We start from the raw sequence: 27859 nt of genomic DNA on the forward strand, positions 1-27859 counted from the left end.
GTGTGCGTGTTTACATGATACCCAGCCGGGGGTTTGACGTCGGACCGAAAATATAGTGTTGTTCATTCATTGTGCTTCACAAAACATCCGTAGTACGTCGCAAAGGAGATGTCCAGACCGCTAGAAAGGTGGCTGAGCCGGCTAATCAAACGTGGCTGGAAAGACAGAAACGCGCCGAATTGACGCCGGTCGCGCACTAGGCAATCACACCAATCCTATCAACATCCGGCGCGTACGCACATCCACTGCAAACTGTTCGTATCAAACAATTTCCTAAAAAGTTCCTATCAACTCCCGTGGGAGCCAGCTACATAGATACAGTAGTGTAGGGAAAGTGACGTCACCTGGGTAGGAACGGCATGACGGCGATGACGGAGACAACTAGACCTCCACTACAGACCTTTCCTCAGACGAGACGGATACGGTGCATACCAGTCAAAGGATCATAATCCAAGCCATCCAGGATATCTGCATCATCATTGTGCTTCTTCAGAATCTCATCCTCGTCCAGAGTCTTGCGGTCTCCGTATGGGCTCAATTTCGTCAAGCCGATCCTGTGGAACACTAGCCCCGCTTCACGCTTCTCGAGCTGCAGAATGAGACAGGTGAGATACTTGGATGCTCGTGCCATCTTTCGGTCGGTCCACGCACCCAGGACCACGAATACTCCCGCGTCAGGACCTATAATTCGCCTTTTCTCTTGCTCGTTTTCGTCTCTCGCAGGGCAATCCAGGTACACATCGGTATGCTCATACTGGTCGAGGGACCCACGACCGACCAACTTCCACTTAAATCGATCTGACCCATTCTTTAACAGAACCGCTTTGCGTAATTTGACTTGTAGTACGATATAAGCATCCTCGAGCATACCAAATGCGTCTGATTGCGGCCGTGGGGTTACCGATACCTCTTCGACGATGATGAGTATGTCTTGGTCAGTCACCTCACCATATGTGATCCCGTTCCCATCATCAGTGTCTATGGCAGTCCAAGAGAAGGACGGTGCCCTGTATAATGTCGTCGGTGGTGCTTTCGTAAGATGTTCAAATTTGCCACCGCCATCATGCTGGAACGTTGGCTCAACATACCACAGCAGTTGACTTGCAAGGTGCAATGCCCACATGCCAGCCACGTACTGGGTGGTTCTTGAAGGGATAGTGTGACTGACCGCGATCTCGGAGGGAACCGCTGCCCGCACTGTAGCCGCTGCTGGAGTCTTCTCAATCCTTTCGGACATCCAACGAGCCAACCCAGATAAAGCGATGAGTTTATCTCCAGGAAGTGTAAGGACTGTCTTGCAGTAAACCTCAACGATACGGCGCCAAAGTTCGAACGTATATATACCCGGTTGAAGATGAGGATCCGGATCATGGTATCCTCTTAAGCGCATGTGGCGTAGCCAAACGCCATCTGTCAACGGATCGAGACCCTTCAGTCTGCTTCCAGCTCTTATACCGTTCAGCGTGAGCTGATAGTTTAGCATACCCTCTGGCTGCCCTTCGGCGGCCTCAAATTCACAACACTCCCAAGCCACCCGATCTAGGCAGAAGTGCAACACTCTTGGAGCCATCAGACGTTCTTGAAGCACCCATCCTCTCTTATTTACAGGTGCATTTTCAATGCGATTCGCCCAAATGGAAAGATCGAAGATCGCACATTCTCGCAGGAAATTTTCCGAAGCTTTCGTGGCGCCAGGAAGACCGAAGATGTTGAGGGTTGCTTCATCTCCAATCGTTATTCTTGGTACGTGACCGGTGAACAAACCCTGCTGACTGTCGGTTGCTGCAGTCGCAGAGAGGTTCAAAAAGGCTTCTTTGTATATCCTGCCCATGTGTGCAGATTGCGCCAGCCAGTCTTCTTTATCTCCTTGCTTAATGCACAGGCTATCGATCCAGATGTAGCCGACCTCCGGAAGTCGTGCCGCAAACTGCATAGCCTGGCTAAAGGTCTTGGGCAGGTCTTCTAGCTTGATGCCTCTCTTAAATTCTTCGATATTCGCAGAGCACAACTTAGTTTGCTGTGCTTCTGGAAGTTTGCCCCAGCAGTGTGAGAGGGTAACATATTGAACATACTCAGTCGGCTTCTCACTCTCCCAATCACACTTCTCTACCAATAGGACCTTGTTTCCTAAATCGCTGGTCGTCGACTCCAGCGACTCCCCAAAACTGCTCTCTTTCAATCGCCTGAGACTTATCAGCCTTGCAGGATACCACCTGGGTACATCTGTCTCAAGACATTGGCATTGGGTTATCCACTGAATGGTACGTTGTAGAACCTCATCGCAAAAGGATTCGCCGGAAGTTGGCGTTCGGGAAGGGGGTGGATTAGCGGGGTCTTTCCAATCTATAAGCCACAGATCCTGAACGGGCTCGGCGACTCACCAATCTCTCTTAATACGAAGGTTCGTTCGCACTGAAATTGGTCGTAGTGGAACTTGAACTTGAGGCAGTAAAGTTGCTCCTCTCTGGGGTGGGGTATGAAGAGAAATGCTCGTACATTGACAGTGCGTTTGTCAGCCTTCTCAACATCGCCCACTCTTGCACCTATCTTGTATTCCAGCTCCTCGAACAAAATACGGCAGATTCCACATTCTATTTCCTTGGATCGATATAAATCTCTCAAAAGTTGGTGGTGACTGAAATTCAAGTCGGTAGTTCCCCTCCACTGTTTTCCATCTTGCCTGCGAAGCATGCCCCAGCAAGTATGGCAGAGCATCTTGTCGTAAGACTGTGACTCCTTATTAGACGGAGCGTGCTCTTCTGGGATGAAGGCCGATAGACACAGATACTTCAACAAGACTGTATACGGTACCGCGCGCGTGTGTAGTTAGGTCCCTCGCAATTGTTAAAATCCGACTCAGAGACTGACGTAGGCGTATTACATTCGATTTGGACTAGCTATGGCTGAGTAATTGCCTGAAAAAAGGCAAATTTCAGAATACCGGTCGTTGGTCGTTCTTCATGCGGCCTTGATACAGGCCGCGCCCTTATTGGCTCCACATATGCAATGGTGGAGCGGAGTCTGATGATTGCGATATCTCTCATTTGAGGATTACCTTGTGCGGGGTAACTTCATTGACGATAATCGATAGCGACAATCGATTAAGCTGAATTAATACAGCATGGGCAAAGCCTGATATAATCATGTGAGCCCTGCGCCGGTACTTTACGGCTGCATGTATTCGCTTTCAGCCGGCGATATTGAGGTATAAACCGTTATCAGCCTGCCATCTACATTGTCACACAAACGAGATTTACATCATTGCTTGGTCCAGAATCCCAATCTAGGGCCAAACGCGGGAACGATCTCAGCGTACGTTTGCAAAAGGCGGAACCCTGCAAGCTACTCCAAGCTACTGCGAGCTACTGAAAGCTACTACAAGCCACAAAGCTAGTCTTTCCATATCCGCTACTCATATGATCAAGCTCAGATAACCGGATTTTCTATACCTTCACTCCACTGATCGTGGTAGCAATTATGACGGATCAATTCACTCTAGACGGGTTTCGTGCACCCGTCACAGTGGATCTGGCTAAGAAGATCACAAAGGAGAAGCTGTTGAAGTTCTCCGCGTTCTGCAACTGGAAAGACACGCTTCAGAAGAATCTGGAGCTTCAATACACCGACAGAAATCATCCATACTTCGAAGACCCGTACCTTCTCAGAAGCATCGAGATACAATCTGCTGACTACTTCGGGCCAAGCAAAGTTGGATTTGTAAAACTGAAAGCATATATACGAAACCAAAACTGGGGACAACTTCCTGGAATCATTCTCTTGCGTGGAGGAAGCGTCGCTATGCTGATGGTGCTACGGCCAGTAGATTCGAGGGACGAAAGATGGGTAGTTATGACTGAACAAGCACGAGTTGCAACAGGTAGTCTCATGTTCGTCGAGCTCCCAACGGGGCTGCTCGACGATGCGGGGGACTTTTGGGGGGCAGCTGCGAAAGAGATCGAGGAAGAAACCGGCTTCAAGCTACCGAAACACGAGCTCATCGACCTTACTGAGCTAGCGCTGAGTCAGTCAAAACCGGAGGGTGATCATTCGACGGACGAGGCATTGCTGGATGCTGTGTATCCCAGTCCCGGAGGCTCAGATGAGTTCATTAGCATCCTTTTGTGGGAGAAGGTACCTCTACACATATAAGCACTTGGCAGGGACCAGTCTGACTATGTGATTAGGATCTGAGTCGCCAGGAGATCATGGACCTGAGAGGAAAGCTGAATGGGATTCGGGGGCAAGGAAAGTCGATCAGATTGAGAGTATGCGACTACGAAGACCTGCGGAGGCATTACATCCGGGATACCAAGACTTTGGCAGCCTGGGCATTATATGAGGGCCTGATGAGAGAAGGAAAGATAGAGACCGAACTGCTGAAACACAGGAAATTACAAGATGATCGGTTGGCGTGAGCTCGGAAGTAAGCACAAAGAGAGTCGATAAGATGTCAGCCGTACCCGGACTCGTCCGATCTATTTACAAACAGTAGCAATTAAGCAACTACGCCGACCCTATCAACATCTGGCGCATACGCACTTCCAACACCAGAGATGGTGATGGTGTTAGTACCTGTGGTGCTGAAACCCGATAACTCGACGCCGTAGTTCTTGTACACATCTTTGTCCCAGTTGTACCCGCTCAGAGGAAAGCTGACAGTCTTTGCAGCGCCCCCGTTCACGCTGATCGCTGCGACGCGCTCGTTGCTACCACCCATATAGTCTACCTGGCCGTTGATGTAGTCGAAGAACACTGTCTGTGTGGCTTTGGAGGTGCGGATGTTGGAGAGAGTTACGCGACCGTTCGATGACCCGCCCAGGTTACCGACTTTGTTGGAAGAGGTGCAGCCAGAGCAGGATTGGGTGGTTGCGCCCGAGGAAAGAGAGCCGGTTGATGCGGAAACATATTTGTACGTGGGTTTGGCCGCTGTCGAGCGGCGGATGTTGGACAGGCGGATGGCGAGAGATCCGTGCGCTTTGACTTGCTTGGAGAGGGAAGCTTCGCTAACAGTCTTACCCGTCCAGAGGTCTTTGATCGATGCCGATGCGATGTCGAGTTCGGAGAGCTGCAGGCTCAGTGTACGCGCAGTGTTGCTGAGGTCTACGACCAAGACGGCCATGTCTCCATTGGCGAGGTCGCCAGCCCAAAGGTCGCGGTCCCCGCTCCAACGCTGACGGAGAGTGACCGGCTTGACAGCGGAGTCTTGGTTGATCGCAATCAGGTCTTTGTTTTGCAGAACAGCGACGAGTTCGTTTGACAGAGCTGCTACGTCGGTTGAGACCATGAGTGCCGACTTCAGCATAGCCCACGCGGCGAAGTGCGTAGCTTGCTCGTCGAATGCCATACCAGAGTTGCCGACCATGAGCAGATCGGCATCGGCGATGTGTCCTGGAGCGACCAGACCGGATTTGGCGATGTGCACAGCTTGGTTGTAGATGCGGAACATAGAGGCCCAACCCTGAGTAATGTCGTCTGAAAGTCGGAAGGAAGTCGAGATGGGCTTCGTCCACTGAGCAGGTCCTTGGAGACCAGTAGAGGTTGTGAAAGGAACGCCCCATTGACAGATTAACATCCCTGGGATGCCAACTCGTTGCAGTTCCTTCCACATGACACCGAAGCGGGTGACAAAATCGGTTCTGGCGTTCTTGGGAGCATTCTGGCTAGCTGCAGGCCCGTCGGCATAGCAGTTGTCATCTGGAAGGCTGTCAGCTTGATGATCACAGTGCGCGACCACGTTCCTTCGGACATACACTTGACGTATTCAGTGTTCAACGTCTTGAAAAAATCCGCATCCGCGGCTTCATGACCCAATGAGCCCAAAACAGGGCTCGGCGACTGAGGGTCACACATTCTCACACCGGCATCCGAGTACATCGTCCATTTCATGCCTTTTGACCTCGCAAGATCGCTCAAAGGTTTCAGACCACCTGGAAATGCTTTTAGGTCCACCTTCAGTGCGCCGCTAGTAGCGTTGCGTTGTCCATCTCTTGAAGCCCATCCGCAATCAATCTGGAAGAACTTGTAGCCAGCATCGACGAAACCGCGACTCGCGAGCGAGTTAATGGTCGTGGTTATCTTCTGGGTGTTTGGGCTACATGACATCTGATTGTAGGAGTTCCAACCCATGACAGGCGTTTGCTGAAACGACTGCGACGCGACATGGGTCGCTCCAGCGAGGGTGAGAAGAACAGAGTTGGTCAAGATCATGGTGCGTATGTCTTGGATGATTTGCCTGCAACCTGCTCAAACAGATGTCCTGTCTCTTTATACTTCCGCATTTTAAGTTCATCATCAACACGAAGAAGCCGCGAGCGACCTTTTACCGGTGGAAGGAATAAGTTCGTGCGTATACATCTCGTATGCCGGAAGTACTCCTCGAAGTGGTAGACCTTGCGCTCGACATGTTTGGATGTGATGCGCAGATCAGGGGACTATGATGCGCGACCTCAAGTTTAGTCTATTTCTTCCGTGGAATATATTGGAGGAGAGGAGTATTGCGGGGAGTTCCCGAGGCTACCTCCCTCATTGGGCACTCGCGTGGTTGAATGCCCGGAAAGAGCTTGGGCATGATATGCCGGCTGTATTGCCAGCTTTGTTTCAGAGGCTCGTACAAGAATGTCAAGGTTTTTGTAGCTTTCGTGTTGTGGCGTTGGACTTCAGCATCGATTTTCCCCACACTCGGCGCACCTTCCTCGCTACCCCGCGCTCGCTTCACCTTCCGTGCTCATCAGCCGACGCATCTTTCCGCCTTCCCTAAATCAGTATTCCGCGATGCATCATTTCCTTACTTGCAACCTCAACATCGCTGCATTCGCCTTTCCACCCTTGCGCTTTGATCACTCATTGCCTCCTTGCTCGGCTAAAACGCCGCTATTGCCAGTCACAGAGCTTCAGTGTGGACCGAGTGGGTCTTCGGCTTATGGGGTATGGGGTATGTGATCAGAGTCTGGGGAAGCTCAGTGGATCTGGAGACGACCAGAGGCTTGTGAGGCTTTACAAGCTTTGCATAACGAGGATAATGATAAGCGGAGAAAACCCCGAGCCAGGGCTCATGCCCTGTATAAAGAGCTGATCGTCGCTGCGACCCCGTTGCAGATGACGAAGTTTGGTACAGGCCCAGTGCATTGGACCGGCTACTGACATCTCTTGATTTGGAGGTCTTTTTTCTTGATTCTTCCACGACATCTCTTACTCTTCATTCACGATCACATGCTCCGTGAGCCAGTGGTAGCTGCATAGGGAGCACGCAATCATGGCACGCAAATATCTCGGAGGCTCTGGTGAGCGGCTGACAGTGTGGATTTCCATCGCCGCCAGTACAGTACTCGTGTAAGTTACGATCAAGACATCTTGCAACGCGATTGTCTGACACCCGTTAGCTTCTACGGTTACGATCAAGGTGTCTTCGGCAATGTTATCATCTCAGAGAACTTCCTTCACACCTTTGGCTACCCGTCTGCCAACATGCAAGGTGTGATGACCTCCATCTACAACATCGGCTGCTTCATCGGAGCAATGAGTACCATATGGACTGGCGACATTCTCGGACGCCCAAGGCAGATTCTCCTCGGTTCGACGATCATTGGCATCGGCGCAATCATCCAAACATGTAGTTGGACTGTAGCGAGCATGATGGTTGGGCGAATCGTGGCGGGCCTTGGTACTGGCATGAACACAGCAACGGCTGGAGTTTGGCAAGCCGAGACCAGTAAGATGAATAGTCGAGGAAAGCTCGTCATCATTCAGATGGGTACGGCATTCGCAGCATCTAGTATTGCATTCCGGCTAATCTGTCTACAGCAAACTGTATCACCGGCTTCAGCATCTCTAATTGGCTCACTCTTGGCTTCTCCTTCGCACCGCGCGATATCGCATGGCGTTTTCCGCTCGCATTCCAACTCTTCTTCACCCTGTGCATCTACGCCATGTGCCCGTTCTTACCAGATTCGCCTCGATTGCTGATCCGTAAAGGCAAGATTGACGAAGCTTTGGAAGTTCTTGCTGCGCTCGAAGGTCATGGAGCGACCCCAGAATCACCCTCGGTTATCACGCAGTACAACATTATCAAGGACATTCTCGATCGCGAGCAAATGAACACATACACATGGACGCAGCTTCTTACCGGCAAAGGGCCAAGCGGTGTACTGCGCCGCATGCTTCTGGGTGCATGGATGCAGGCCATGAACCAGATCTCCGGAATCAACGTTACGAGTTACTACATGTCTTATATCTTTATCAACGCCTTGGGAATATCTGAGCTTCTATCGCGCATCCTCGCCGCTGCTGGGTCTGTCGACTATCTAATCTTCGCTTGCTTGGCATACTTCGTCATTGAGCGATATGGACGTCGCAAAGTCATGATGGTCTCGGCTGCAGCATGCTCCATTTGCTGGATCGTCATTGCAGCATCGCAGGGTCAAACCGAGAAAGGTGGCGATTCGTACAAGCTGGGCATCGTCGCTGTTGCATTCTTCTTCGTATTCTTCGCCAGCTTTGGCATGGGCGTGCTAGGCGTACCTTGGCTGTACCCGACCGAGATCAACGCACTTGAGATGAGAACCAAAGGCGCTTCCCTCGCGATGGCGACCAACTGGATCTGTAACTATGGAGTTGTGCAAGCAACCCTCCCCGGTATTCAAAATCTAGGCTACAAGTTCTGGATCATCTGGGCAGTCATTTGCTTCTCCTTCATCCCGATCACGTACTTCCTCTACCCCGAGACGGCGAACCGGACACTTGAAGATATCGACCGCTTTTTCGAAACCCAACCCGGGATCCTGATCCATCGGAACAAGCTCGCTGTGCAGCTACATCGCCCAGCCGAGTTCATCGAAGCTGATGCGAGGATTGCTGCGCATGAAGGGGAGAAGTTTGACAAGGGGCTCAGCACGGAGCATGTTGAGGTGAAGGAGGCAGTGTAATCAGAAGCAGAGATGCCGTATAGTGGCGTTGAGTGACGCCCACTCAGCATATGACAGTGTACCTGTAAACATCCAAACAATGTCATGGTAAACATTGATCCATTGCTCCGGGTGAATTGCCTATTCCATCGCTCAGTCTCAAGACTTCGCCGCGATGATACGCGGCCTCGTATCTTTAAAACCGCTTGATCTTTCATCCGCGTGGAAACTTGGTTGCAAGCCTTGCACAGCAAAAGACTTTCGAAGCACATGCAGCGAGGCTTGTCTGGAAGAAGGCTCTTCCAAGCTTGGGCCACATCCACGCTAGCCGAGAACGCGTAACTTCAGCTCATGTCTGCTTCCAGCAAGCAACCTTCGTGTGACGCGGCGCATCGATTGATACAGCCGGCGTACTATGATTTGCTTCTATTTGCCTCACTGCATACTTATTGCGATATCGCGCGACGCGGGAGATGCCGCCACTACGGGACTAGTCACTATCGACCTGGCCTCTGACAGGGCATGCATGGACGAGAATAGTGCCAAAGATCTGGTGATAGTCGACTAAGAGATTGCTAGGGGGGCACTCTGAGCATGGACAGAGTCTGCGGTCATAGATTTGGTTCCCATACTGCGACTGCAATAGCACAGTCAATGGCCCGAGTCAGGACTGGTAAGGTGTATATATTGCTCGAAACACCGCGACAGATGTCTTGAATCGCTCCCAGCTAATACAGCTTCTTCATCTTGCACTTTCGCTTACTTCTTTCATTCCTCTCGCTCATACATTCATCATGCGACACTCTTCCTACGCAACAGCTGCCACCATAGCAGTGACCGTCAATGCAGCCTCGTTAGCGGAACTTTGCACAGTATCAAACGTGCAGGCATCTCTCCCTTCCAACGGCACTGTGCTCGGCCTCGAATTGTTACCAGCCACAGTGACTGCCAGTGCAGTCTACAATGCTACCCTTGGAGGTGGCGGTATGGGAGCTTCGACAAGCACTGACAGTACTACCTACTCTTACTGCAATGTCACCGTTAGCTATACCCATACCGGAAAGGGAGATGCGATTCCGCTCAAATTTGCCTTCCCGGATCCCTCGAGCTTCACAAATCGTTTCTACCTTGCTGGTGGCGGAGGTTTCTCTCTCTCCAGCGATGCTACCGGAGGTTTACCATACGGCGCTGCCTCTGGAGCCACATCGGCAGGCTATGACGCTTTTAACCAGAGCTATGATGAGGCAGTTCTATACGGCAATGGAACTATCAATTGGGATGCCACCTACGCTTTTGCCTACACTGCACTCGGGGAGTTGACGAAGATTGGCAAACCGCTCACACAGGCTTTCTACAGTCTGCACGACACCAAGGTATACACCTATTTCGAGGGCTGCTCTGATGGTGGCCGCGAGGCTATGAGCCAGGTCCAGCGCTGGGGTGAGGAATACGATGGCGTCGTAGCTGGTGCGCCTGCTTTCCGCTTCGCGCAGCAACAGGTACTTCATGTCTATCCTGCTACCATCAACGCTATCAACGATTATTATCCTCCGCCATGTGCGCTGGATAAAATCGTAAACGCCACAATCGCTGCCTGCGATCCTCTGGACGGGCGTATTGATGGTAAGTACAATCTCCCTGACCATGTGGTGATGCACTAACATGAGTCACTCTAGGTGTCATTTCTCGTACCGATCTCTGCAAGCTCAACTTCAACCTCAGTTCTTTGATTGGTGAAAGCTATTATTGCGCCGCCCAGACCAGCACCTCCCTTGGCTTTGGCTTCAGCAAGCGTAGCCTCAACAAGCGCCAGATGCCAGGCGGTCAAACCAGTGCTCAGCCCGAACAGAACGGTACCATCACTGTCGAAGATATCGCGGTAGCTCAGGGCGTTTACGACGGTCTACACAACTCCAAAGGCGAGCGGGCATATCTCTCCTGGCAGATCGGCTCTGATCTCAGCGACGCTGATCCAACATACAACAACGCGACCGGAAAGTGGGAGCTCAGCATCCCTTCCACCGGTGGCGAGTACGTGGCCAAGTTCATTCAACTGCTCGACCTGGACAACCTTGCGAACCTTGACAACGTCACTTACGACACACTCGTAGAATGGATGAACATCGGCATGATCCGCTATCTCGACAGTCTGCAAACCACTCTACCCGATCTCACTCCCTTTCAATCTTCAGGCGCGAAGATGATCCATTACCACGGTGAATCCGATCCGTCCATCCCCGCTGCATCTTCCGTTCACTACTGGCAGTCTGTCCGCTCAATCATGTACCCCAACATGACCGATGATGAAGCCCAGGAAGCCATGGCTGACTGGTACCAATTCTACCTCGTGCCTGGCGCGGCGCACTGTGGTGCTAATAAGCTCCAGCCTGGTCCTTACCCGCAGGATAACATGGCTACAATCATTGATTGGGTTGAGAATGGGGTCAAGCCCAGCCGTCTCAACGCAACTGTGTCGGCGGGTGATAACGCTGGTGAAGTGCAACAGCTTTGCCAGTGGCCTGCACGACCACTTTGGTCTGGGAATAGCTCCGACTTTGAGTGTATTGAAGATAAGGCGTCTATTGAGAGCTGGACGTATACTTTTGATGCGTTCAAGATGCCTGTGTACTAGGTGTTTCCCATCAGGAGTCAGGGTTTTCGTCGCCTAGAAGTCGCAAAATAGGATGAGATGAGTGGACGGGAGCAAAGATGGCGGGTTGTATATGGTCTTTTTTCTGTTCTTGAGTATTTGTCTTTTTATTTGTAATATACAGCGTCTTGGCGCTCTAGAACAAACATTGGCTTTCTGTTCCAACCATTATGGCTCATTGCAGTATCCATCGATGAAGTTCACTGTCAGCCTATTCCGGTTCTCCTTCAGCAGCGTTTCTCGTCCGATATCCAAGAGCTTCGTCACATCTTGCCGGCAATCTGCATGTTGTCAGTCCTAAGTTTTCGATCTTCAGAGCACGCGCTTCTTACCTAGAAAGAGCCCTCTCAACTCCTTCCCCTTTCCGCTAGCCAACCACGCACACGTCTGACCGCAAAGCGACGGTCCGTCCTTGAAAAGGTCTTTGAAGAACTCTTCATCCGTAATGTCACCGTACTTCTGTTTTACATCGTCTGGCGCTCCAGCTACATTACGTTAGCATGCTTTTCGGTGTCGTATGCCAGTGGGTAGTTTTTACCTCCGCCCATGTTGCCCCTCACTCCACCTGGATGCAGCGCATACATATGAATTGCTGGGTCCAGTCCATCAAGTTCCATCTCCAGCTGCAAGGTGTGCGTAGCACGCATCAGAGCCGCTTTTGATGTCACGTACCCTAACGTCATGGGTACATCGACAGTACCGGAGCGAGAAGCGATGTTGATGATGCAACCGTGGCCGCGGTCGCGCATTTGTGGAAGGACGGCGTGGATGAGCATTAGAGGCTGTACATATGGTTAGCAAAGGATCACTGACGCGTGCAAAGACAGCCTTACAGCCTTGAAATTGACTTCGATCTGTTTCCAAAATGTGTCAAAGCTACCCATGATGAACGGTCGCTGAGTAAATATCCCTGCGTTGTTCACCAGTATATCAATCGGTCCCAAGTCTTTCTCCACTTGTGCAAAGACCTCTTTCACACGCTCCATATCCGTGACATCGCAGCCATATGCCTCGACCTTTCCTCCAAACGCCGAACATGTCTTCTTGGTTTGCTTGAGGTTATCGGTGTTTAGGTCAAGGATGGCTATGTGAGCCCCGGATTTCGCTAGCGATTCTGCGATGGCAGCACCGATGCCTTGTCCGGCTCCCGTTATGAGGGCTACTTTTCCGGCATTGGATCCTTCTAAAGCGGATGGAACGATTGGGCCATATGGCGCGTGGTTGAGAGGGATGGTACTGTAGCCGAACTGTGCTGGGTCCATAGTTGCGGTGTATAGATAATAGATATTGGTGTATCAATGGCTCCTTGTCTCAGACTAGAGATTGTCGCAAAGATATGAAGCTTGTTATGCTGTACATGCGGGCGGCATAGTTCCGACCGGTACGTGTCCGATGCGGGGCGGTCTCGGGGTAGCTCTTGCCCCACACGAGGTATGTGGGGTAATTGCAAGAGCCGACTCGGTATTTCATTCTGGGCTTCGTGGAAAGATGAGTACATCTGTGAGCTTGAAGGTGGGATCGCTGGTGAGGTTGTAAGACGAGTTGTCATACACGCGAAACTGACGCGTAGTGACGTCTTCGGGTGTGCCGAAATAGGCATAGTCCAGCCGCCACGCATGGCAGACCTTCCGAGGATGCGTCGCAAACAATTATCCATGCTCCATCAACCGCGGTAGGCGACAATCACACGAAGAGGATACCCGATGCTCGCGGCGTGGAACCACACAGACTCGGTTCGTGGAATCTATGGCACGGAAAGTGGTGTGCCGCGCTCAAAGCGTACAGAGAGACCTCAACCATCTACGGTCGTCATCCACTACCACTTCATCTACGGGCCTCAGCAAAAACAACATCTGGAGCAGGAATAGAAGATCCAAAGCGGCCCAGCATATTGAACAATGCGAGACATGGCGTTATCAAAATGGCCTCAAAACACCTCAAACCGCCACAACAGGGGTTTAGATTAATCGCCCTTTGTCTCAAAAGCTTGAGGCGCGGCTCAAGTCATGAAGACATGACTCAGCCATTGTTCACCAATTTGTATACTTCGATCGAGAGACACGCTAGAATCGATCATTGTCACGATTGGATGGCATTAGAGCGCCTTATGGCAGCTGATACTCCTTTCATATTAACATGGCCTCAGCCTCTGTCGCAAACTGACCAGCGTAGGTATCCCTATGGGCATTCAAATGAATCCTTCGGTTCAGGATAAATATGCAAACGGGCCCAGTATGGGCTTGCTATAAGTAATGGAAGCAATGTACAGTGTAAGTAACTCTTGACGAGTAGCTTTCTCAGTCTTTCCTGCGACTACGATGCAGAAAACAACTCCGTGGAAGAGACGAAGTCTCATTTCTCTCGTTCCTATATTGGGTTTCCTGACATGCCCAGCCTTCGGAGAACCAGTCTGCGAAGCTTCTACCTTCCAGAATCTGGACTTACCAGGCGGCGAAATTGTCAACATTGCTACACAGACACACATGAACCTGTCATTCCAAGCTCCCGCAGAGCAAAACCATTACGCTACTGCTGTGACTGATCTGAACGCTTGCGAAGTGATCATCACATACACGCATCCCGGCTCCAATGACACTATCCACACGGTCGTTTGGTTACCATCGCCTGAGAAGTGGACAGGAAGACTCTTGGGCGCCGGTGGTGGGGGATGGGCTGCGGGACCCGAAACCAACACCACACTCCCATGGGCGGCTAGCGAGGGTTTTGTTACCGTCGCGACAGACGGAGGTCACATCGGTGGGGACATTAGCTGGTCGCTCACAAGTTCTGGCAATGTCGATTGGGTGTTGCTAGAAGACCTTGCCTCTGTCTCTCTAGATGATGCCGCGACGCTGGGAAAGGCAGTCACTCATTCTTACTATGGCGAAGCACCTAGCTATAGCTATTGGAATGGATGTTCTCAGGGCGGCCGACAAGGCTACATGATGGCGCAGAAGTACCCGGATCAGTATGACGGCATCCTGGCGGCCGCACCAGCTATCTATTGGAACGAGTTGATGATGCAACTCTTCTGGCCGCAGGTCGTCATGAATGAGAATGGTCAGTATTCAAACGACGGCTAGAGATGAATAACTAACACACGACAGGGTTTCCGACTCCGCAGGAATTTGAGGCTATCAACGTTGCTGTTGCCGAAGCCTGCGATGGTCTCGATGGTCTACAAGATGGCATCATATTGGCACCTCAAGACTGCACCTTTGACCCAATGACCGTAGTGGGCAAGCAATACATCTGTCCTTCCACCAACCAGAGCATGACGATCACGAACACCCTAGCCAAGGTAGCAAAGCTGATATGGCAAGGTGCTACAACCCGCGAAGGCGATTTCCTTTGGTTTCCCGGCAACATTGGTGTTTCGTTCGCTGGTCTCGCATCAACAACATGCAGCAAGAACAACACATGCGTCGGGGAACCGTTTCCCGTACCTCAGACCTGGATTACCGACTTTGTCATGCTCGATCGCGAGTACGACACCGCACAAATGAACATTACGCATTTCGAGCAGCTTTTCCACGATGCTGTAGCCCGCTACGACTCGATTATCGGAACCGCGAACACGGATCTCGATGGGTTTCGGAAAGCGGGTGGCAAGCTCCTTTCATGGCATGGACTGGCTGATCAGGCTATCGCGCCCGATGCGACTGCGCACTATGCGCGGGAGGTGCATGAGCGTGATCCAAATTCCAGTGATTACTATCGCTACTTTGAAGCGCCTGGTGTCGAGCATTGCGGTAATGGGCTTGGCTGGTATCCTGGTGATGGTCTGAGAGTACTCATTGATTGGGTGGAAAAGGGCATGGCACCCGAGACACTGGAGGCGGAGACTACGGAGGGTAGGAAGGCGCAGCTTTGCTTATGGCCTAAGCATATGATATATGTTGAAGGAAATCCTGACGATGCGGCTTCGTTCGCGTGTCGATAGGCTTTAGCCTTAGTCACAAGTATGCGTAAGAAATGCGTACTAGAGACTCGGGTATTCATCAAGGTTGTTTCCATTATTCCATCGTCCATATATATAGGTGTCACTTTGAAGTAATCTTTAGCAAACTTAAAAGTGTTAGATAAAAGTTTAGCATGCTAAGCCCTACTCATTTAGACCGACTAACTACAAGTTGATGAGTAGGTAGCGAGGGCCTGCGCCTATTTTGTGATTATGGTACACCAGTGCAACAGCGAGCACTCGCTAGGTCTAGAAGACTTCTCTTGTCCCAGGCCTTTTCACCTACAGAAAGCAAGGTCGTAGGATTCTATGTGATAGCCGAGCCAATCAGATCTTGATGAGGCTGAACTCGTTGGCGTAGCGTGGGGCTGTGTGCTGCCTCGCGCTTCACTTCATGAACTGCGCTCCACCCCTTTACTACACTCTTTTACTCGCAAAGCTATCATCTCACTACTGTTGATACGTCCCCTACACCTCATCAAGCAACCCCAACTAGTCCGAGGTGGCACTCGCTCTGTCTTCGGCAAGAAGTACTCATCCACGTCGCAAGGCTGACATGCGTCATACAGATGGCTGAAATACTCACGGTTCTGGGTAAGGGTCACTGCCCGGTAACTGAATTGAAGACACACACTTACTCGTTATATTACCATTCTAGGCGGTGTGGGATCGATCTTTAGTATTGTGGACGGCATCAGTAAAGTGATCGGCATGATCAGGGATCTTCAAGCCAGATGGGGCGAAGCGGATCTTACTTTGCTCAGCTTGGCTTCTCAGCTCACAGCCTTGCGGGCTGCGTCAACCCAAATCCAGGAATGGATAGATGAGGATCCGCAAGATACTCATCATCAGTTGATCATGGATCTAGATGTTTCGATCTCTTGCTGCAAGCTGTTGATGGATAAGGTCGAAAGCTTCTTTGCCAACCTTTCACAGCTGACGGAGAAACCCTTGGACCTTCGCGATAAGTGGAAAGTCGTTTTCGGAAGTAGCAGTGCGGAAGGCGTACTAAAGCTCATCGAGCACCAGACGAGTGCACTGACTTTATTGCTGACAGCGTGCAACTGGTGAGTATCAACATGTTTTCGAATCCGACAGCGCTAATTAGGATATATAGTAGAACGATCGGTGCACAACAAAGATATCTCGAGACCAAAAAAACTCGCAAAGTGCTTCAGCGGGCGAAAACAGATTCAGTTTCGCTGTATGTCCACCGGGACACAGCATCCCTAACCAGCAAGATGACGGACAACCTTTCCAAAATCTCGCGCACCTTTGAATTTGACTCGAACGTCTTCTCAACCGGGGTTTACGAGCGTGCATTTCGAGGTTCAATCAAAGACATCCTTAGGAGAAGACAACACACCGTGATCAGCCCTTTGCCAGCTTCAGGCAAGACGGAAGGCGTATCAACCCCAAAGCCTTTCAAGACGATTCGCATCCTAGGACAAGATCAGATTGGCATGGATATGCTTGTCAATGCAATTGAAATTAAGACCGATTCATTAGGGCCATCCCACAACTGGCATCTGTACCAGTCAAGGTTGCAGCAGCTTTGTTTGAGCCTTCTATGCAAGATTCTCTTAGAGACGCGCTTGAACTTCTCCGATCACGAGCACATGGATGTTCTCAAGTTGTACTCAGACCCGTATCCTGAAGAAACTTCCGCCCCGCCAGATGTCCTAGAAGCTTGCGCAAACGTCTGGAGGGATGCAACGCGACTGAATCAGGAGTCGCATGTTACCTACAGGGAGAGATTCGAGTTTGAGGGTATGATCTTCTGGATCCGGTCCGCAGGCGATGGACGCTTGAGCCTTACCAGCGGCAACTACGAAGCCAGTCTGTACGTTTCGTTGCACGATTACAACAGGACATGCAAGAGCTGACTATTTGCTAGTTTCATTCACCTGATGGACCGCGCCTTGCCAGAAAACCCCTCCGAGCTTCTTCCAAGTCTTCCTAGACTTGCGGACTGTCTAAGAGCAGAACAAACGGCATATAACTCTGCCAAGAGCACACGTGCCTTTTCCAAAGACGCGGTACTTCAGGATGTCGCTTACCAATTCACTGTTGGCGCCTCTGGTACAGTGACAACTGTCCGCGCAGATGCCCAAAATTTTGGAGACGAGACTGCGCTCGTATTCTTCTTCGACCTTCAAGACTACAACATGAAGTCTCGCTCTTTCAAGGAGCTCGAAGAGAGAATCACAACCAGCTCACTGCAAATAGCAAGGTTGAGACCAGATCACAAACGACCAATGGTGGGTCTCGTTTTCAGAAACTTCATTACTTTCGCACAGCAAGTGGAAAAGGTGGGATTTCCTCTGGAGGGTGACATGACTACGCACAACGCCTGCAAAGTGATTCCGCATGTTCAGGAACTGCTTGAGAGTCGTGTTCAGAAACGAGGTTGGCGCTTCTCATTCGTGCTGCATAACTTTGAAAACATTCAAGGGGCAGATCTCATGGCTCGTCTCCATGATGCTACTAGCGGAACTAACACGGCGTCTGAGCCCACTCAGCAGAATTCGGGCAAGGATGACACGGGTAAAGACAAACTGGGTACAGATAAACTGGGTATAGATGAGGCGGCCATAGATGGGCCGCAGGTAGAGGGATCGCGTACAGATGGGTTGGGTATAGATGAATCGGTTACTGGAATCGGCATTGCCACCTGACATTCATCCGGTGTCAACTATGTACTCGCTATCTATTGAGTATATAAGCCAGGTTGTACTGGGGTTCTACTTCTATCTGCTTCACGAGTCGACTTAGATCTTCAACGAGCTTCACTTAGCAGATCGGTGAGGCCTTTCGGATTAATGGTTCTATCGTCTATATTATTTCTTACTCCGGACTATTGTCGTCAAATGGGAGCTTGGATAGCCTGTACATGTGTCATGTCGCTACCAACCGAAAACAGCTTCACAACAGCATCGGTCGTGTATTGACACGACCCGTCTCTTTTGATTTCGCAATACAGTCTACATCCGACCATAACAGGCGAAGGTCTAAGCAACCGCTTCAGTTTCACCACCAGCTTTGACTTGAACAAAGTGGGCCTCGCCGCTTTTCACCTTCGAGTCTTCTCCTTCAACCGGCCTCAGTCCCGCAACATACTCGCCATATGAATCGGGCAGTGACTTCCATGTATTTGCTTCAGAATAGAGTGCAGCGTTGAAGGTTTTTTGACCGAATTTTGCATCATCGTATGCCCATGTCCCCATAAGATGAGATATGCCAGCAGCACTTTGTGGCAAAGGATTTGGAAAACGAATCTTACTGTGCAAGGTATATTAGCTGTAGTGCATGCGCTGGCGCTTATCCTTTACTTACTCTAAATGATGGTTGAAAGCCAAGGTGCAATGCTCAGCAAAGCTAAAGTCTGCATCACCGCCTCGCTCTGCTAGGTAACTCGTCATCATCTCCGCTGCTTCGTGAATGGGAAGACTGGGTACTCCGGTCACGTCTTGTTTGATCAAACCAGAATTCGTATTCTTCTCGTGATAGGTTCTTTCGTAGAACAGGATGTTCGCTGGTATGGCTCCGTTCTCTTTCCATTCTAGCAATACTTTGGGCTGGCTGTTTTGCTGCGTCACTATGGATTTCAAAGATACAAAGATCTTCTTGTTGAGCTCTGTACAAGAGCCGTATAGTTGTTCAAGCGGGAAAAGAAGCGCTGTCAATTCGCGCTGGAGAGGCGTACAGAGCATGAGCAGAGGCCCAGCTACCCAGGGTCCACTGACAAACTTATGAGGAAGTATGTCGCTATTATAGGTCTCGGTATCCTTTATGAGAAGCTCCGAGATGGCTTGATTCGTAATATTGAGGAAAGTTGTGTTGCCAGGTCCGCCACCCGAGAAGAGGAGGTTGATGAGTGGAGTGCTGTGGAGGATCATTTGTCCACCCGCACTAACCGTTTGATTCTTCTTGCTACGACACCGTTAGTACGCGCAAGATCACTCGCCTTCATTCCATGCGTGCGAAGCAGGCGATTGGCACACTGGTCGAGTGCTGTCGGCCTACTGCCCATGAAGATACTGGACTCACCAATCAGTGCAATTGCGTCATCCATATCTTTCCGCTCCTTCGTGAGTAACTCCTCCGACGAATCTGCCCCATTCGCCCTATGTGCGTGATGAAGGAAGTTGTAAAGGTGCGCATATCCCAGTATAAGTTCATTGCCGTTCTGCATAAGAAGGAACAGATCACTAGCAGCATGCATGACCACGAACGAAAGACCCAATCGAAGTAACTGCAGTTTTCATATGATGTTGGCGACTAAGTCGCGTCGTGACCTTCTGTTTGGCGGGTACTCGCTAAGCGCAAGTCCCAGATTGGGTCTGATCTCAACCAGATCAAACGTTCCATCGCATCAATAGGGTCGCGAAAGAAAGAGGTTAGGTTTGCACATCCCATCGACTCTACATAAGCGGTGATCCCGTCAACACATTGTGTAAAAACCCGTTCCTGTTAACGTACATCCATACGTGCTGATAATCTTTCAGGACTTGGCCAGAGGTCTGACTTGAGACAACATCCTGTGCGACTAGGCAGAGATCGGTGTACAGCCACATCCCTAGGTAGAGGTATTCTCCATACCAGGTCTGGTCCGTAGGCCTACGGTCCTCGCAGTTGCTTCGCTTTAGGTATGTGTACCGTGCCTGTGTAAAGTTATCCATAGCAGGCGGTTGTTCATCCACACGTCTTGCCATCCATACAATATCATCGAGGGCGTTTGAGAGATGTTATGATTAAGGGTCATTGAAAGTAAGATAGGCAACATCCCCAGATCCGACACAGGGCTCGATGATCTGTAGTACATCCCAGATGTAAATACAAGATTGCAGACACCCATGGGTCAGCAAAAGATCAGGGATTTTGACTTCACAACGCCAATTTTTTTCCTTCATGTGTGTTGCATCGCTCGGATCTCGGCCGTATCTCTCCTAATACTCTTGCGGATCTCAGAATCATCGAAGAACGTATGCCAAAAGCTCTCAGCGTCTCTTATCTCGGGAAACGAGATCAAAAACTCATGCACTAAGCTCTTTATCATCTGCATAGCCGCTTGAATCGTTGCCGCAGTCGGAACAAGGTAGATGTCGTTCTTGCAACAACGAGCCCAGGTTATTTGGATGACAAACTTAATTTGATTATAATCTCCCAGCAGCATGCTCATGGCAATCAAACACTTTCCCTTTTGGTTGTCGACAGTGCATGTCGTCTTCAAAGTTGGTGCGGGTTTGGCAGTAGGGGCTGCCTGTCCACCACTTTCCGGCTCCTGGTCTGCCAGCTCTTCAATTTCAAACTTGCTGAAATTGGTATCCAGGCCACCGATGGAGGTCTGCGTGGCACGTTCACCAGGCCTAGGCATCGCTTTGCCAGTAGTGATGAAAGGCTTCAGTAGATCAAGTGCGTACTCTCAAGTCCCCGCAAAGATAGCGTATGCCTCGTTGCTAGCAGCGAATGCGGGCTGTAGATCTTCATCTACATTTTGAGTCTGGGTTTCGTGTCACAGCGTCGACTTGGTGCCATGACGGATTGCTCGAGCTGCAGCCCGGCTGGCGTAAAGTGGCACCGCAAACTTCTTGGGAGGTTTCTCCGCTATGGCACTGGCGCACGTTGTCAAATCATTAATGGTGACCCTGCGCGCTTGCGAGGATTTGGGTTCCGCCGTCCGCGCTTTCCTCTTGAGTCAACCACCAGAAGCAGGAGTTGGCGCAGTAGTAGAAGGGACGAAGCCACAACGACTAGCCGTCTCAACAAGCCATGTAACAAAGATCTCAGTATCGGCTTTATACTCTCGGTAACTGTTAGCGAAGTTAATCGGAAGCATTTCGGCGCGTCTGTCAATGTATTTACGTAGTGTAATGTCGCGACTCGCACAAGTGTCTTATCGTTATCGTCACGTGAGCCAACGCCGTGCTACCCGTGAACCCCCTGCAAACATCGTCATAACTCCTCTCATGATCTTCGATGCGCTATTCAGCCACACCACACAACTGCTATGACAAACTTGCTGTTACTTCCCAACGAGCTGACACAGCACATCGCATCTTTTCTGCCCTGCTCCTCAGCCCTCAGCCTTTCAAGAGCCAATCGACAACTGCGAACCATCTGCAATGACGATGTAGTATTCCACAACATTGCACAGTACGACTTAGGGCAGTACTTGCTCTCCGAAAATGGCATAGAACTATCGGAAACCCATTGGGCAGAAACCGACTCCGCCTTAGCCAAAACGTCTCTCCAAGAGACCATCCGCATAGCATACGCAGCCGAAAGATGCATCAAAGCTCTGCTCGAGACTGGCGACGCATGGACCTTACTAAGAGCCAAGGGTGTCAACACTTATGAGCTGAGCAGATGGCTACCGCATATCATGGCTTTACACCACCCTGTAGCTTCACAGCTAAAGCCCGAAACCTTCCTGGAGCTTCAAGGTCGCTTACAAGTTCATCATCGACTTCCAATAGCACAGTCGCCTCAATGGTACTCACCCAACCTTCTCGATGTCAACTTCATTCTCGGCTACACTATCTTGACGCAACTGCACATGACCGGAAATGGTAAGCAGGTCAAAGCACCCTTCGATCGCTTCTTTTCCGTAAACCACATAGCGGATCCACCGATCTCGTTGAGTAATGGCATCAGAGTGGATGGGGACGCAATCAAGAGCCTCCGACAACGGGTGCCAAACTACGGCCATTTGTGCAAGCCACACGGCGATGCATTCACTATAGACCAAGCTACAACGTTGCTCTCCACCCTAATTCTGGAGTTGGCTGTACACCATTTGGCGCCAGGTCATATGAGCGAACTTCCGTCTCCCACCAAGATACCCTTTCGCTCTTTCATGCACTTGCCGCGTGTCTTTGGCAAAAGTCCAGCACCCGTTTATGGGGACTCGCACGAACCGTTCGGCATGTGTCACACTCAGATGTTCTCATCCAACTTCCTTTCCTCCGGGCGATGGATGGGATACTACTCGGACCAGCGAAGGGCATTGGGAAGAAGACGCTTCGGCCCGCCTATGCACAGTGTCCGATTTATTGCCCGGGAAACTACTGAACCAGAGCGGGATATCAAGGGTGTTCGCAGTACATTTACAATTATCGATGTACAAAGTCGAGGTACTGATGCAGTCGGAGATTTCTCACTGGAAGGCCGTGTTCGACATATCGACGGATATATCTCCTTGACAAAACGATATCTTTCAAAAGACTTGTCATGGGAGTGGGAAGCTAACATGACACCATTTGGTATGGTTGGTGCTTGGGGAAATTATGAAGGGAGATTTGGAGGGTATTTTTGGATCTGGAAGGAGGAATGGCGTTGCGGATAGTGTTAACGTGAACTCCACACCAAATACAGGAACTTCACAGCCGGACATACTATGGTGCCACGGTAACCTATACTGCTACTGCGTCTCTTTTAGCCCGAATTCATCTTAATAACCTATACTAGAGCCTATACCCTCAGTCACGCATTGCTCAGATTTCCCAGCTAGACCAGCGGCAATGTGTCCCGCATCGCCCTGCCATCGCAACAAAGAGAAGGAGTCTTCACAATTACCGCCATGAGAATAACCTCAATCTTACCGAAACAGTACCTCTACGTAAAAGGGCAGTGAAGCAACCCAATTCAACTCATCATAACGCAAACAGCACTGCATACGTCCTATCACGGCCACCCCATACAACAAAAGAATCTCAATCCAAAAGCCCTCACCTTGTATCCTCCGTACTTCACTCAACGCCGGCACTTCACCAAACCAGCTCGATGTTACCCAATGAGCCACTCGCAACTTGAAGAATTCATACCACACCAATGCAATCAGGTCCTCTCGAGCGAAGAGGATGGCCCAGTCAAGAACTAGATATTAACCAGGGCACCGGAGCCCGTAATACCTTTATTCATCACCCAATTCAATTACAACTAGACGACGATGATTCCACTGCTCATCGCTTGTCATCACAACTCGCACACCGCACATGAAACAATGCCAACGTGAAGGAAGAGTAGAGAATATGAGACTCACCAATTTCAGCTAGTCTAGAACCGCAAGAAGCTAATGAACGATTAAATCAAATGTGTTGAGACAGCTGTGGTGTACGATTTGATCGCAACTCATACGAACCACAGGAAGATAGCACGCACCCCCAATTCTTTTAACGACCTCTTAGCAACACATGGCCCTCTGAGCCACCGCACCGAGACCTATCAATCAAGAAGGCTGAACGAAGCAAGACGACCAAACCAGCATATCACCCAAAACGACACAAACAACCAAAACGATAGCATCACACAAACCCACACCACAGACCAGAGCAGCAAACAAACTTGGACAATCCCATTGCACTCACCGGGATAACACCCGTAATCTTCCAGGAAGCTACGACACGAATCCGTGTCTATCTGCCCCAGATAACAAGGCGTGACACTATAACGCATCACCCTCGTGTACCATACATCATCAGCTCTACCCTGGATACCCATGCATATTCTCACTCCCCATGATTCCGTGAAAAACTCCACCAGAAACGCCATAACCACCCTTCCAATACCACCTCACCATGCCATCTACGACGTATCCATGGCCTCCCCCGCACCAGCCCCAGCCGCCGCCTTACTCCGCTCGGCCATCTTCTCTGCCAACAGATTCGCTTTCCAACTCTGAATCTCCTCCCGCAACTCATCATTCGGCAGCACATCCTCAATCTTAAGCGGCGTTCGATTAAACGGATCATGCGGATCACTCAGTAGATGCGCCTGGATAGTGCCCCTATCAACAATCTGTTTGCTGACAGGGAGCGTAACAGGGTCTTCCATGAGCGAAGCCAAAATAGGATCAAGGTACTGGTCTGGAATTTCTCCAAGATCAGCTTCGACCATATCAGCTTGCGCCTTGGCGGTCTTGATACGCTCAGACATGTTTTCCCACTGGGCCATTTGCTCAGGAGTTTTGAGTTTGAAGCGTTGGAGGATCTTGTAGGCTTCGTCCATGTATTCTGGGCGGTAGGAGCGGCCGTCTGTGGCGACGGCGTCGATGAAGGACTGTTTGGATTCGAGGTTGAGGTAGACGTCTGTGACTTCTGCGAGCATGTTGCGTGGGTTCCAGCCGTATTCTTCGGGGTTTTCGACTTTGAGTTGGGATTTCTTGGGGCCAACGAGGGCTTCGAGGTTGTAGTCTAACATGTGGGCTAGGCGCACGACGACCTCCTTTTTGGTAAAGGAGTCGGCGAGGGCTTCAGTGAAGAGCTTCAACATGGCGACTGTTTCGTTGGTGAGTTGCATGTAACTCTTGGCCTTACCCTGGGCTGACGACAGCTTCTCTTCCCTCTCTTGACGTTCGGTCTGCTCCATATTTGACGGGGCATTCTTAAGCTCTCGTGAGAGATCGTGAATCTCCTTGAAAGCGGTAAATGACTCGTCCAGAACGAATGTTACATCGTTGAGAAGCAGGTTGACGAACTGAACGAAGAAGTCCAAGTTGACGCGCGCTTCAGTCGCAAGATGCTCGCGGTACACTGGGTTCGGCCAGATGCACTTGATGACCTGGAAGATCTCGTATCGAATGTTGAACTTGTCAAAGAACTGCGTATGTGTTCCTGTGCTCTCACATTCAATGTAGAACTTCATTAGTGCGTGCAACAAGTGCTTCATGGCGAAGTCGTGTGCAAATAGCGTGTCACCAAGCACACCCTTTGGCTTACCGTGGATCTCCCATACTCCGTGGAACAGAATAGTGACCAGACCAGACTTCAAGTACGGGTTCTTGATGTATTCTGAGCTTCGCAGGAAGGCAATGCAGATCTTGACAATTTCCTCGCACTGGGTGGTTGTAATGATGTGCGGCATGTAGCGAGTGATGAATTTGAAGTTTCCGACAATGTCTTCAACAAAGTATTCAGGTAGACACCTAAACTGCAGTGGTTGCTCTTCGGGTAGAGGCAGCTGGAGCTCTGATTTAGGGAAGTTGGTACCGGGCGAGGCAAGCCGTAACAACCAAACGATGACGTATCGCATCAGTTGCATAGACCGAGCTTGTGTAGTCTCATCAAGCAAGACACCTTGAATGGCCAGGATGCTACACTTGGCCTTCTCGATCTGGTCTTTCATCTTCTTGATGTGGTTGTCAAAGACGGCCAGCTGCGCCTGACTAGTCATGTACTTGGGTCGCTCAGGCTCGAGCTTAGCAAGTTCCTTCTCAAGGTACTTTACGTCCTTTTGAAGGGTACCCAATTTGGTATTAGCTGCCTCCAGACCGTAGTGATGAGCAGCGACCGTCAAGAAGAAGACCTCGCTGATGAAGTTGTTGGTACCTGAGGCTTTGGTACTGTAGAACTCATCCGATGCATTCTGGTCGGCATTGATCTTTGTTTCATCTTGGATATCGACGCGGGGTGATCGGCGAAGGTAATCGATATCGATGCGATCGATCTTGGAAAAGGTAGCGTCCATGAAAGGCTCACAGAGACGATCTAAAATCACTGTGACATTGACCATGAAGCCGTCTGATGATACTGTTTTCCTGTCCACTTGTATCGCACGTCTCTTGTGGTTCTTATTGACTGTAAGCGCTAACCAGTCTAACATCTTCTCACGAGATTCCTTGTTCTTGATAAAAGTGTTCGTAATGTCCAGCAGTTCTTCTTGGTGGGTTTGAAGTGTCATGCGGACAGCTCGTTGCGCGTTGACGATGAGTCCCTTGTCGACAGCCGCGGAGCCAGAGAAGTAGTTCATGGCTACGTCAGCCTGCATAGGAGATAAACGGAAGAAGGGCCCTAGGAAGCTGTGTGTTTCGATATGTTGAGCCTCGATATCAGCAGGCAGAAACGTCTCAGACTGTGCCATGGCAGCTACGAGCGGCGGAAATCGGACGAATACCCGTAGGATCAGCATGTGTGCCTTGTAGTCTCCGTTCATAGAAACCTTGGAGAGGCGTCGGCTGACATCTTCCATGGCGCCCACAAGTGTCTCCTTGATAATATCGTCTTCGCCTATCCGCTGGCTCGCTTCAGTGAGGAACTCGTAGCAAACGCCGCGCTCGTCGTCAGGCCCGAGAAGTAAGCGATCAGCCAGTGCGTTCTCCGCGGGTGGGTCTTCGTCGAACATTTCTGGCATGCTAGCCGCAAAGATGCAATAGCTGAAGCACACTCGCCGGGCCTCTTTGACAACTTCGAACCGTGGACCAGTCTTATTGGCGAGGTTCTTGAGCGCTTTGGAAACGCGCTTCCAACAACTCATCGTATATTCCAACGCTGAGCCCTGTGGCTTATTGGACGCTGCTTCCATTATGACGGAATCCAGTTGATCTGTAGTCAAGCGGATTGGCCTGCCCTGTTCCTCAAGATCGCTTTTAGCGCCTCTAGCAAAGTGTAGCTTGTGTCCGTGGGCATCTTGCGTATGGCTCTCGTCCAGAGTTACCCTAAAGATGTTGCTAATTGTCCGATCTTCCCACGCTTCTATGCTCAATTCCGGCGCCTTCTGGGCGGGCTGTGGTGTGGGGCCATTGCTCGATGACTGTGCGGGTTTGATAGTGATGCGCTTCTTGGGCGGCTCTTCGGTCTTGACGCCTAATTGAGAGAAGGGATTTGCGGTTGCAGCGGGCTTCGGCGGGGGCGCCTGTGATTCGGCGGGCTTTGGGGATGAAGTGCCCGATGATGCGGCTTCGGGTGCGGTCGAGGGCGGCCGTGAAGGACCAGTTGGAGTCGCAGGGCCGCCCAGCTTTGCAAGGCGCTTTGCACGGATCTGGAAAACATCCTCGTCAGCATGTCTCTTTGACGGGCGGTCGGAAGGTGAGCTCACCTTGTCGGCGTCAGACATGGCATCGGGCGCAGCAGTGGGTGCAGGTACAGGTGCAGCATCAGGCATTGCGCTGTCTTGCTGCTCAGATGTCGCGGGGTCTGGTTGGTCAGACATGGCCTTGTCTTGGTGCTCTGGTTGGTCGGGCGGTTGGTCGGCCATGATGGCGATGTAGGCTGTGGCGGAGCTTGAGTGATCGGGGGCAGCTCAGAGATCTGCGAGCAGTAGAGAAGTGATGGGGTAGATTATGGTATAAAGAGAAAGAAAGAAATAGGCCGTGGCCGTTTTGGTACAAAGACGTGGAATGAAAGAGGCGCGAACCGTGGAGCAGTACTGCGTCAGTGCCTGTGGTTAGGTACGGGTTCCGGAGCTTCTAGTCTGCCCCGCCACTTTAGCCTGCAGCCTCGCTCGCCAACTCACGTGTACCAAAGAAGCTCGACGAAGCGCGACGAAGTAGTGCATAGTCATGTACTGTATTTCCGACCTTATCTCCGGCTTATCTAGATCTAACAGACAGCTTCAGATACGGTCGTTGCC

At 50.7% G+C, this 27859-nt stretch overlaps 11 protein-coding genes across 11 annotated transcripts; 6 read left to right on the plus strand and 5 right to left on the minus strand.

Moving 5' to 3' along the window:
- Positions 1-231: 231 nt before the first annotated feature.
- BKA58DRAFT_454184 (heterokaryon incompatibility protein-domain-containing protein) lies at positions 232-2280 on the minus strand (the record flags this gene model as incomplete). The annotated part of the gene is made up of 2 exons (XM_046174502.1): positions 232-2183; positions 2276-2280. 2 exons carry the CDS (start codon positions 2278-2280, stop codon positions 407-409), a joined length of 1782 nt encoding a protein of 593 aa, XP_046027233.1. The 3' UTR covers positions 232-406.
- A 1197-nt stretch (positions 2281-3477) lies between these two features.
- On the plus strand, positions 3478-4415 carry BKA58DRAFT_454187 (nudix hydrolase 14; the record flags this gene model as incomplete). Its single annotated transcript, XM_046174503.1, has 2 exons — positions 3478-4131; positions 4185-4415. 2 exons carry the CDS (start codon positions 3478-3480, stop codon positions 4413-4415), a joined length of 885 nt encoding a protein of 294 aa, XP_046027234.1.
- BKA58DRAFT_334449 (glycoside hydrolase superfamily) lies at positions 4213-6644 on the minus strand. The gene is made up of 2 exons (XM_046168221.1): positions 5751-6644; positions 4213-5694 (listed from the first exon to the last, which is right to left on the minus strand). Exons 1-2 carry the CDS (start codon positions 6205-6207, stop codon positions 4496-4498), a joined length of 1656 nt encoding a protein of 551 aa, XP_046027235.1. The 5' UTR covers positions 6208-6644; the 3' UTR covers positions 4213-4495.
- A 150-nt stretch (positions 6645-6794) lies between these two features.
- BKA58DRAFT_418836 (general substrate transporter) lies at positions 6795-9013 on the plus strand. Its single transcript, XM_046172689.1, has 3 exons — positions 6795-7329; positions 7380-7750; positions 7801-9013. Exons 1-3 carry the CDS (start codon positions 7253-7255, stop codon positions 8919-8921), a joined length of 1569 nt encoding a protein of 522 aa, XP_046027236.1. The 5' UTR covers positions 6795-7252; the 3' UTR covers positions 8922-9013.
- A 223-nt stretch (positions 9014-9236) lies between these two features.
- On the plus strand, positions 9237-11610 carry BKA58DRAFT_379508 (Tannase/feruloyl esterase). Its single transcript, XM_046169813.1, has 2 exons — positions 9237-10523; positions 10577-11610. The coding sequence occupies exons 1-2, from the start codon at positions 9695-9697 to the stop codon at positions 11530-11532; spliced, it is 1785 nt and encodes a 594-aa protein (XP_046027237.1). The 5' UTR covers positions 9237-9694; the 3' UTR covers positions 11533-11610.
- Positions 11611-11612: 2 nt separating this feature from the next.
- BKA58DRAFT_334458 (uncharacterized protein) lies at positions 11613-13084 on the minus strand. The gene is made up of 4 exons (XM_046168222.1): positions 12384-13084; positions 12089-12332; positions 11883-12035; positions 11613-11831 (listed from the first exon to the last, which is right to left on the minus strand). The coding sequence occupies exons 1-4, from the start codon at positions 12810-12812 to the stop codon at positions 11719-11721; spliced, it is 939 nt and encodes a 312-aa protein (XP_046027238.1). The 5' UTR covers positions 12813-13084; the 3' UTR covers positions 11613-11718.
- Positions 13085-13679: 595 nt separating this feature from the next.
- On the plus strand, positions 13680-15613 carry BKA58DRAFT_379512 (feruloyl esterase-like protein B precursor). The gene is made up of 2 exons (XM_046169814.1): positions 13680-14610; positions 14658-15613. Exons 1-2 carry the CDS (start codon positions 13869-13871, stop codon positions 15491-15493), a joined length of 1578 nt encoding a protein of 525 aa, XP_046027239.1. The 5' UTR covers positions 13680-13868; the 3' UTR covers positions 15494-15613.
- A 98-nt stretch (positions 15614-15711) lies between these two features.
- BKA58DRAFT_379513 (uncharacterized protein) lies at positions 15712-18369 on the plus strand. Its single transcript, XM_046169815.1, has 4 exons — positions 15712-16105; positions 16170-16578; positions 16629-17354; positions 17409-18369. The coding sequence occupies exons 1-4, from the start codon at positions 16081-16083 to the stop codon at positions 18187-18189; spliced, it is 1941 nt and encodes a 646-aa protein (XP_046027240.1). The 5' UTR covers positions 15712-16080; the 3' UTR covers positions 18190-18369.
- Positions 18370-18522: 153 nt separating this feature from the next.
- BKA58DRAFT_399491 (uncharacterized protein) lies at positions 18523-19736 on the minus strand (the record flags this gene model as incomplete). The annotated part of the gene is made up of 3 exons (XM_046171548.1): positions 18523-18793; positions 18848-19396; positions 19429-19736. The coding sequence occupies 3 exons, from the start codon at positions 19734-19736 to the stop codon at positions 18523-18525; spliced, it is 1128 nt and encodes a 375-aa protein (XP_046027241.1).
- Positions 19737-21481: 1745 nt separating this feature from the next.
- Positions 21482-22988, plus strand: BKA58DRAFT_379515 (uncharacterized protein). The gene has a single exon (XM_046169816.1). It carries the CDS (start codon positions 21522-21524, stop codon positions 22857-22859), a length of 1338 nt encoding a protein of 445 aa, XP_046027242.1. The 5' UTR covers positions 21482-21521; the 3' UTR covers positions 22860-22988.
- Positions 22989-23804: 816 nt separating this feature from the next.
- Positions 23805-27675, minus strand: BKA58DRAFT_118294 (ubiquitin conjugation factor E4). Its single transcript, XM_046164088.1, has 2 exons — positions 27326-27675; positions 23805-27268 (listed from the first exon to the last, which is right to left on the minus strand). Exons 1-2 carry the CDS (start codon positions 27482-27484, stop codon positions 24098-24100), a joined length of 3330 nt encoding a protein of 1109 aa, XP_046027243.1. The 5' UTR covers positions 27485-27675; the 3' UTR covers positions 23805-24097.
- Between the last annotated feature and the right edge of the window lie 184 nt (positions 27676-27859).

This window comes from Alternaria rosae (genome assembly GCF_020736505.1).
Source record: "Alternaria rosae strain MPI-PUGE-AT-0040 chromosome Unknown BKA58scaffold_3, whole genome shotgun sequence".
NCBI lineage: Eukaryota > Fungi > Ascomycota > Dothideomycetes > Pleosporales > Pleosporaceae > Alternaria > Alternaria rosae.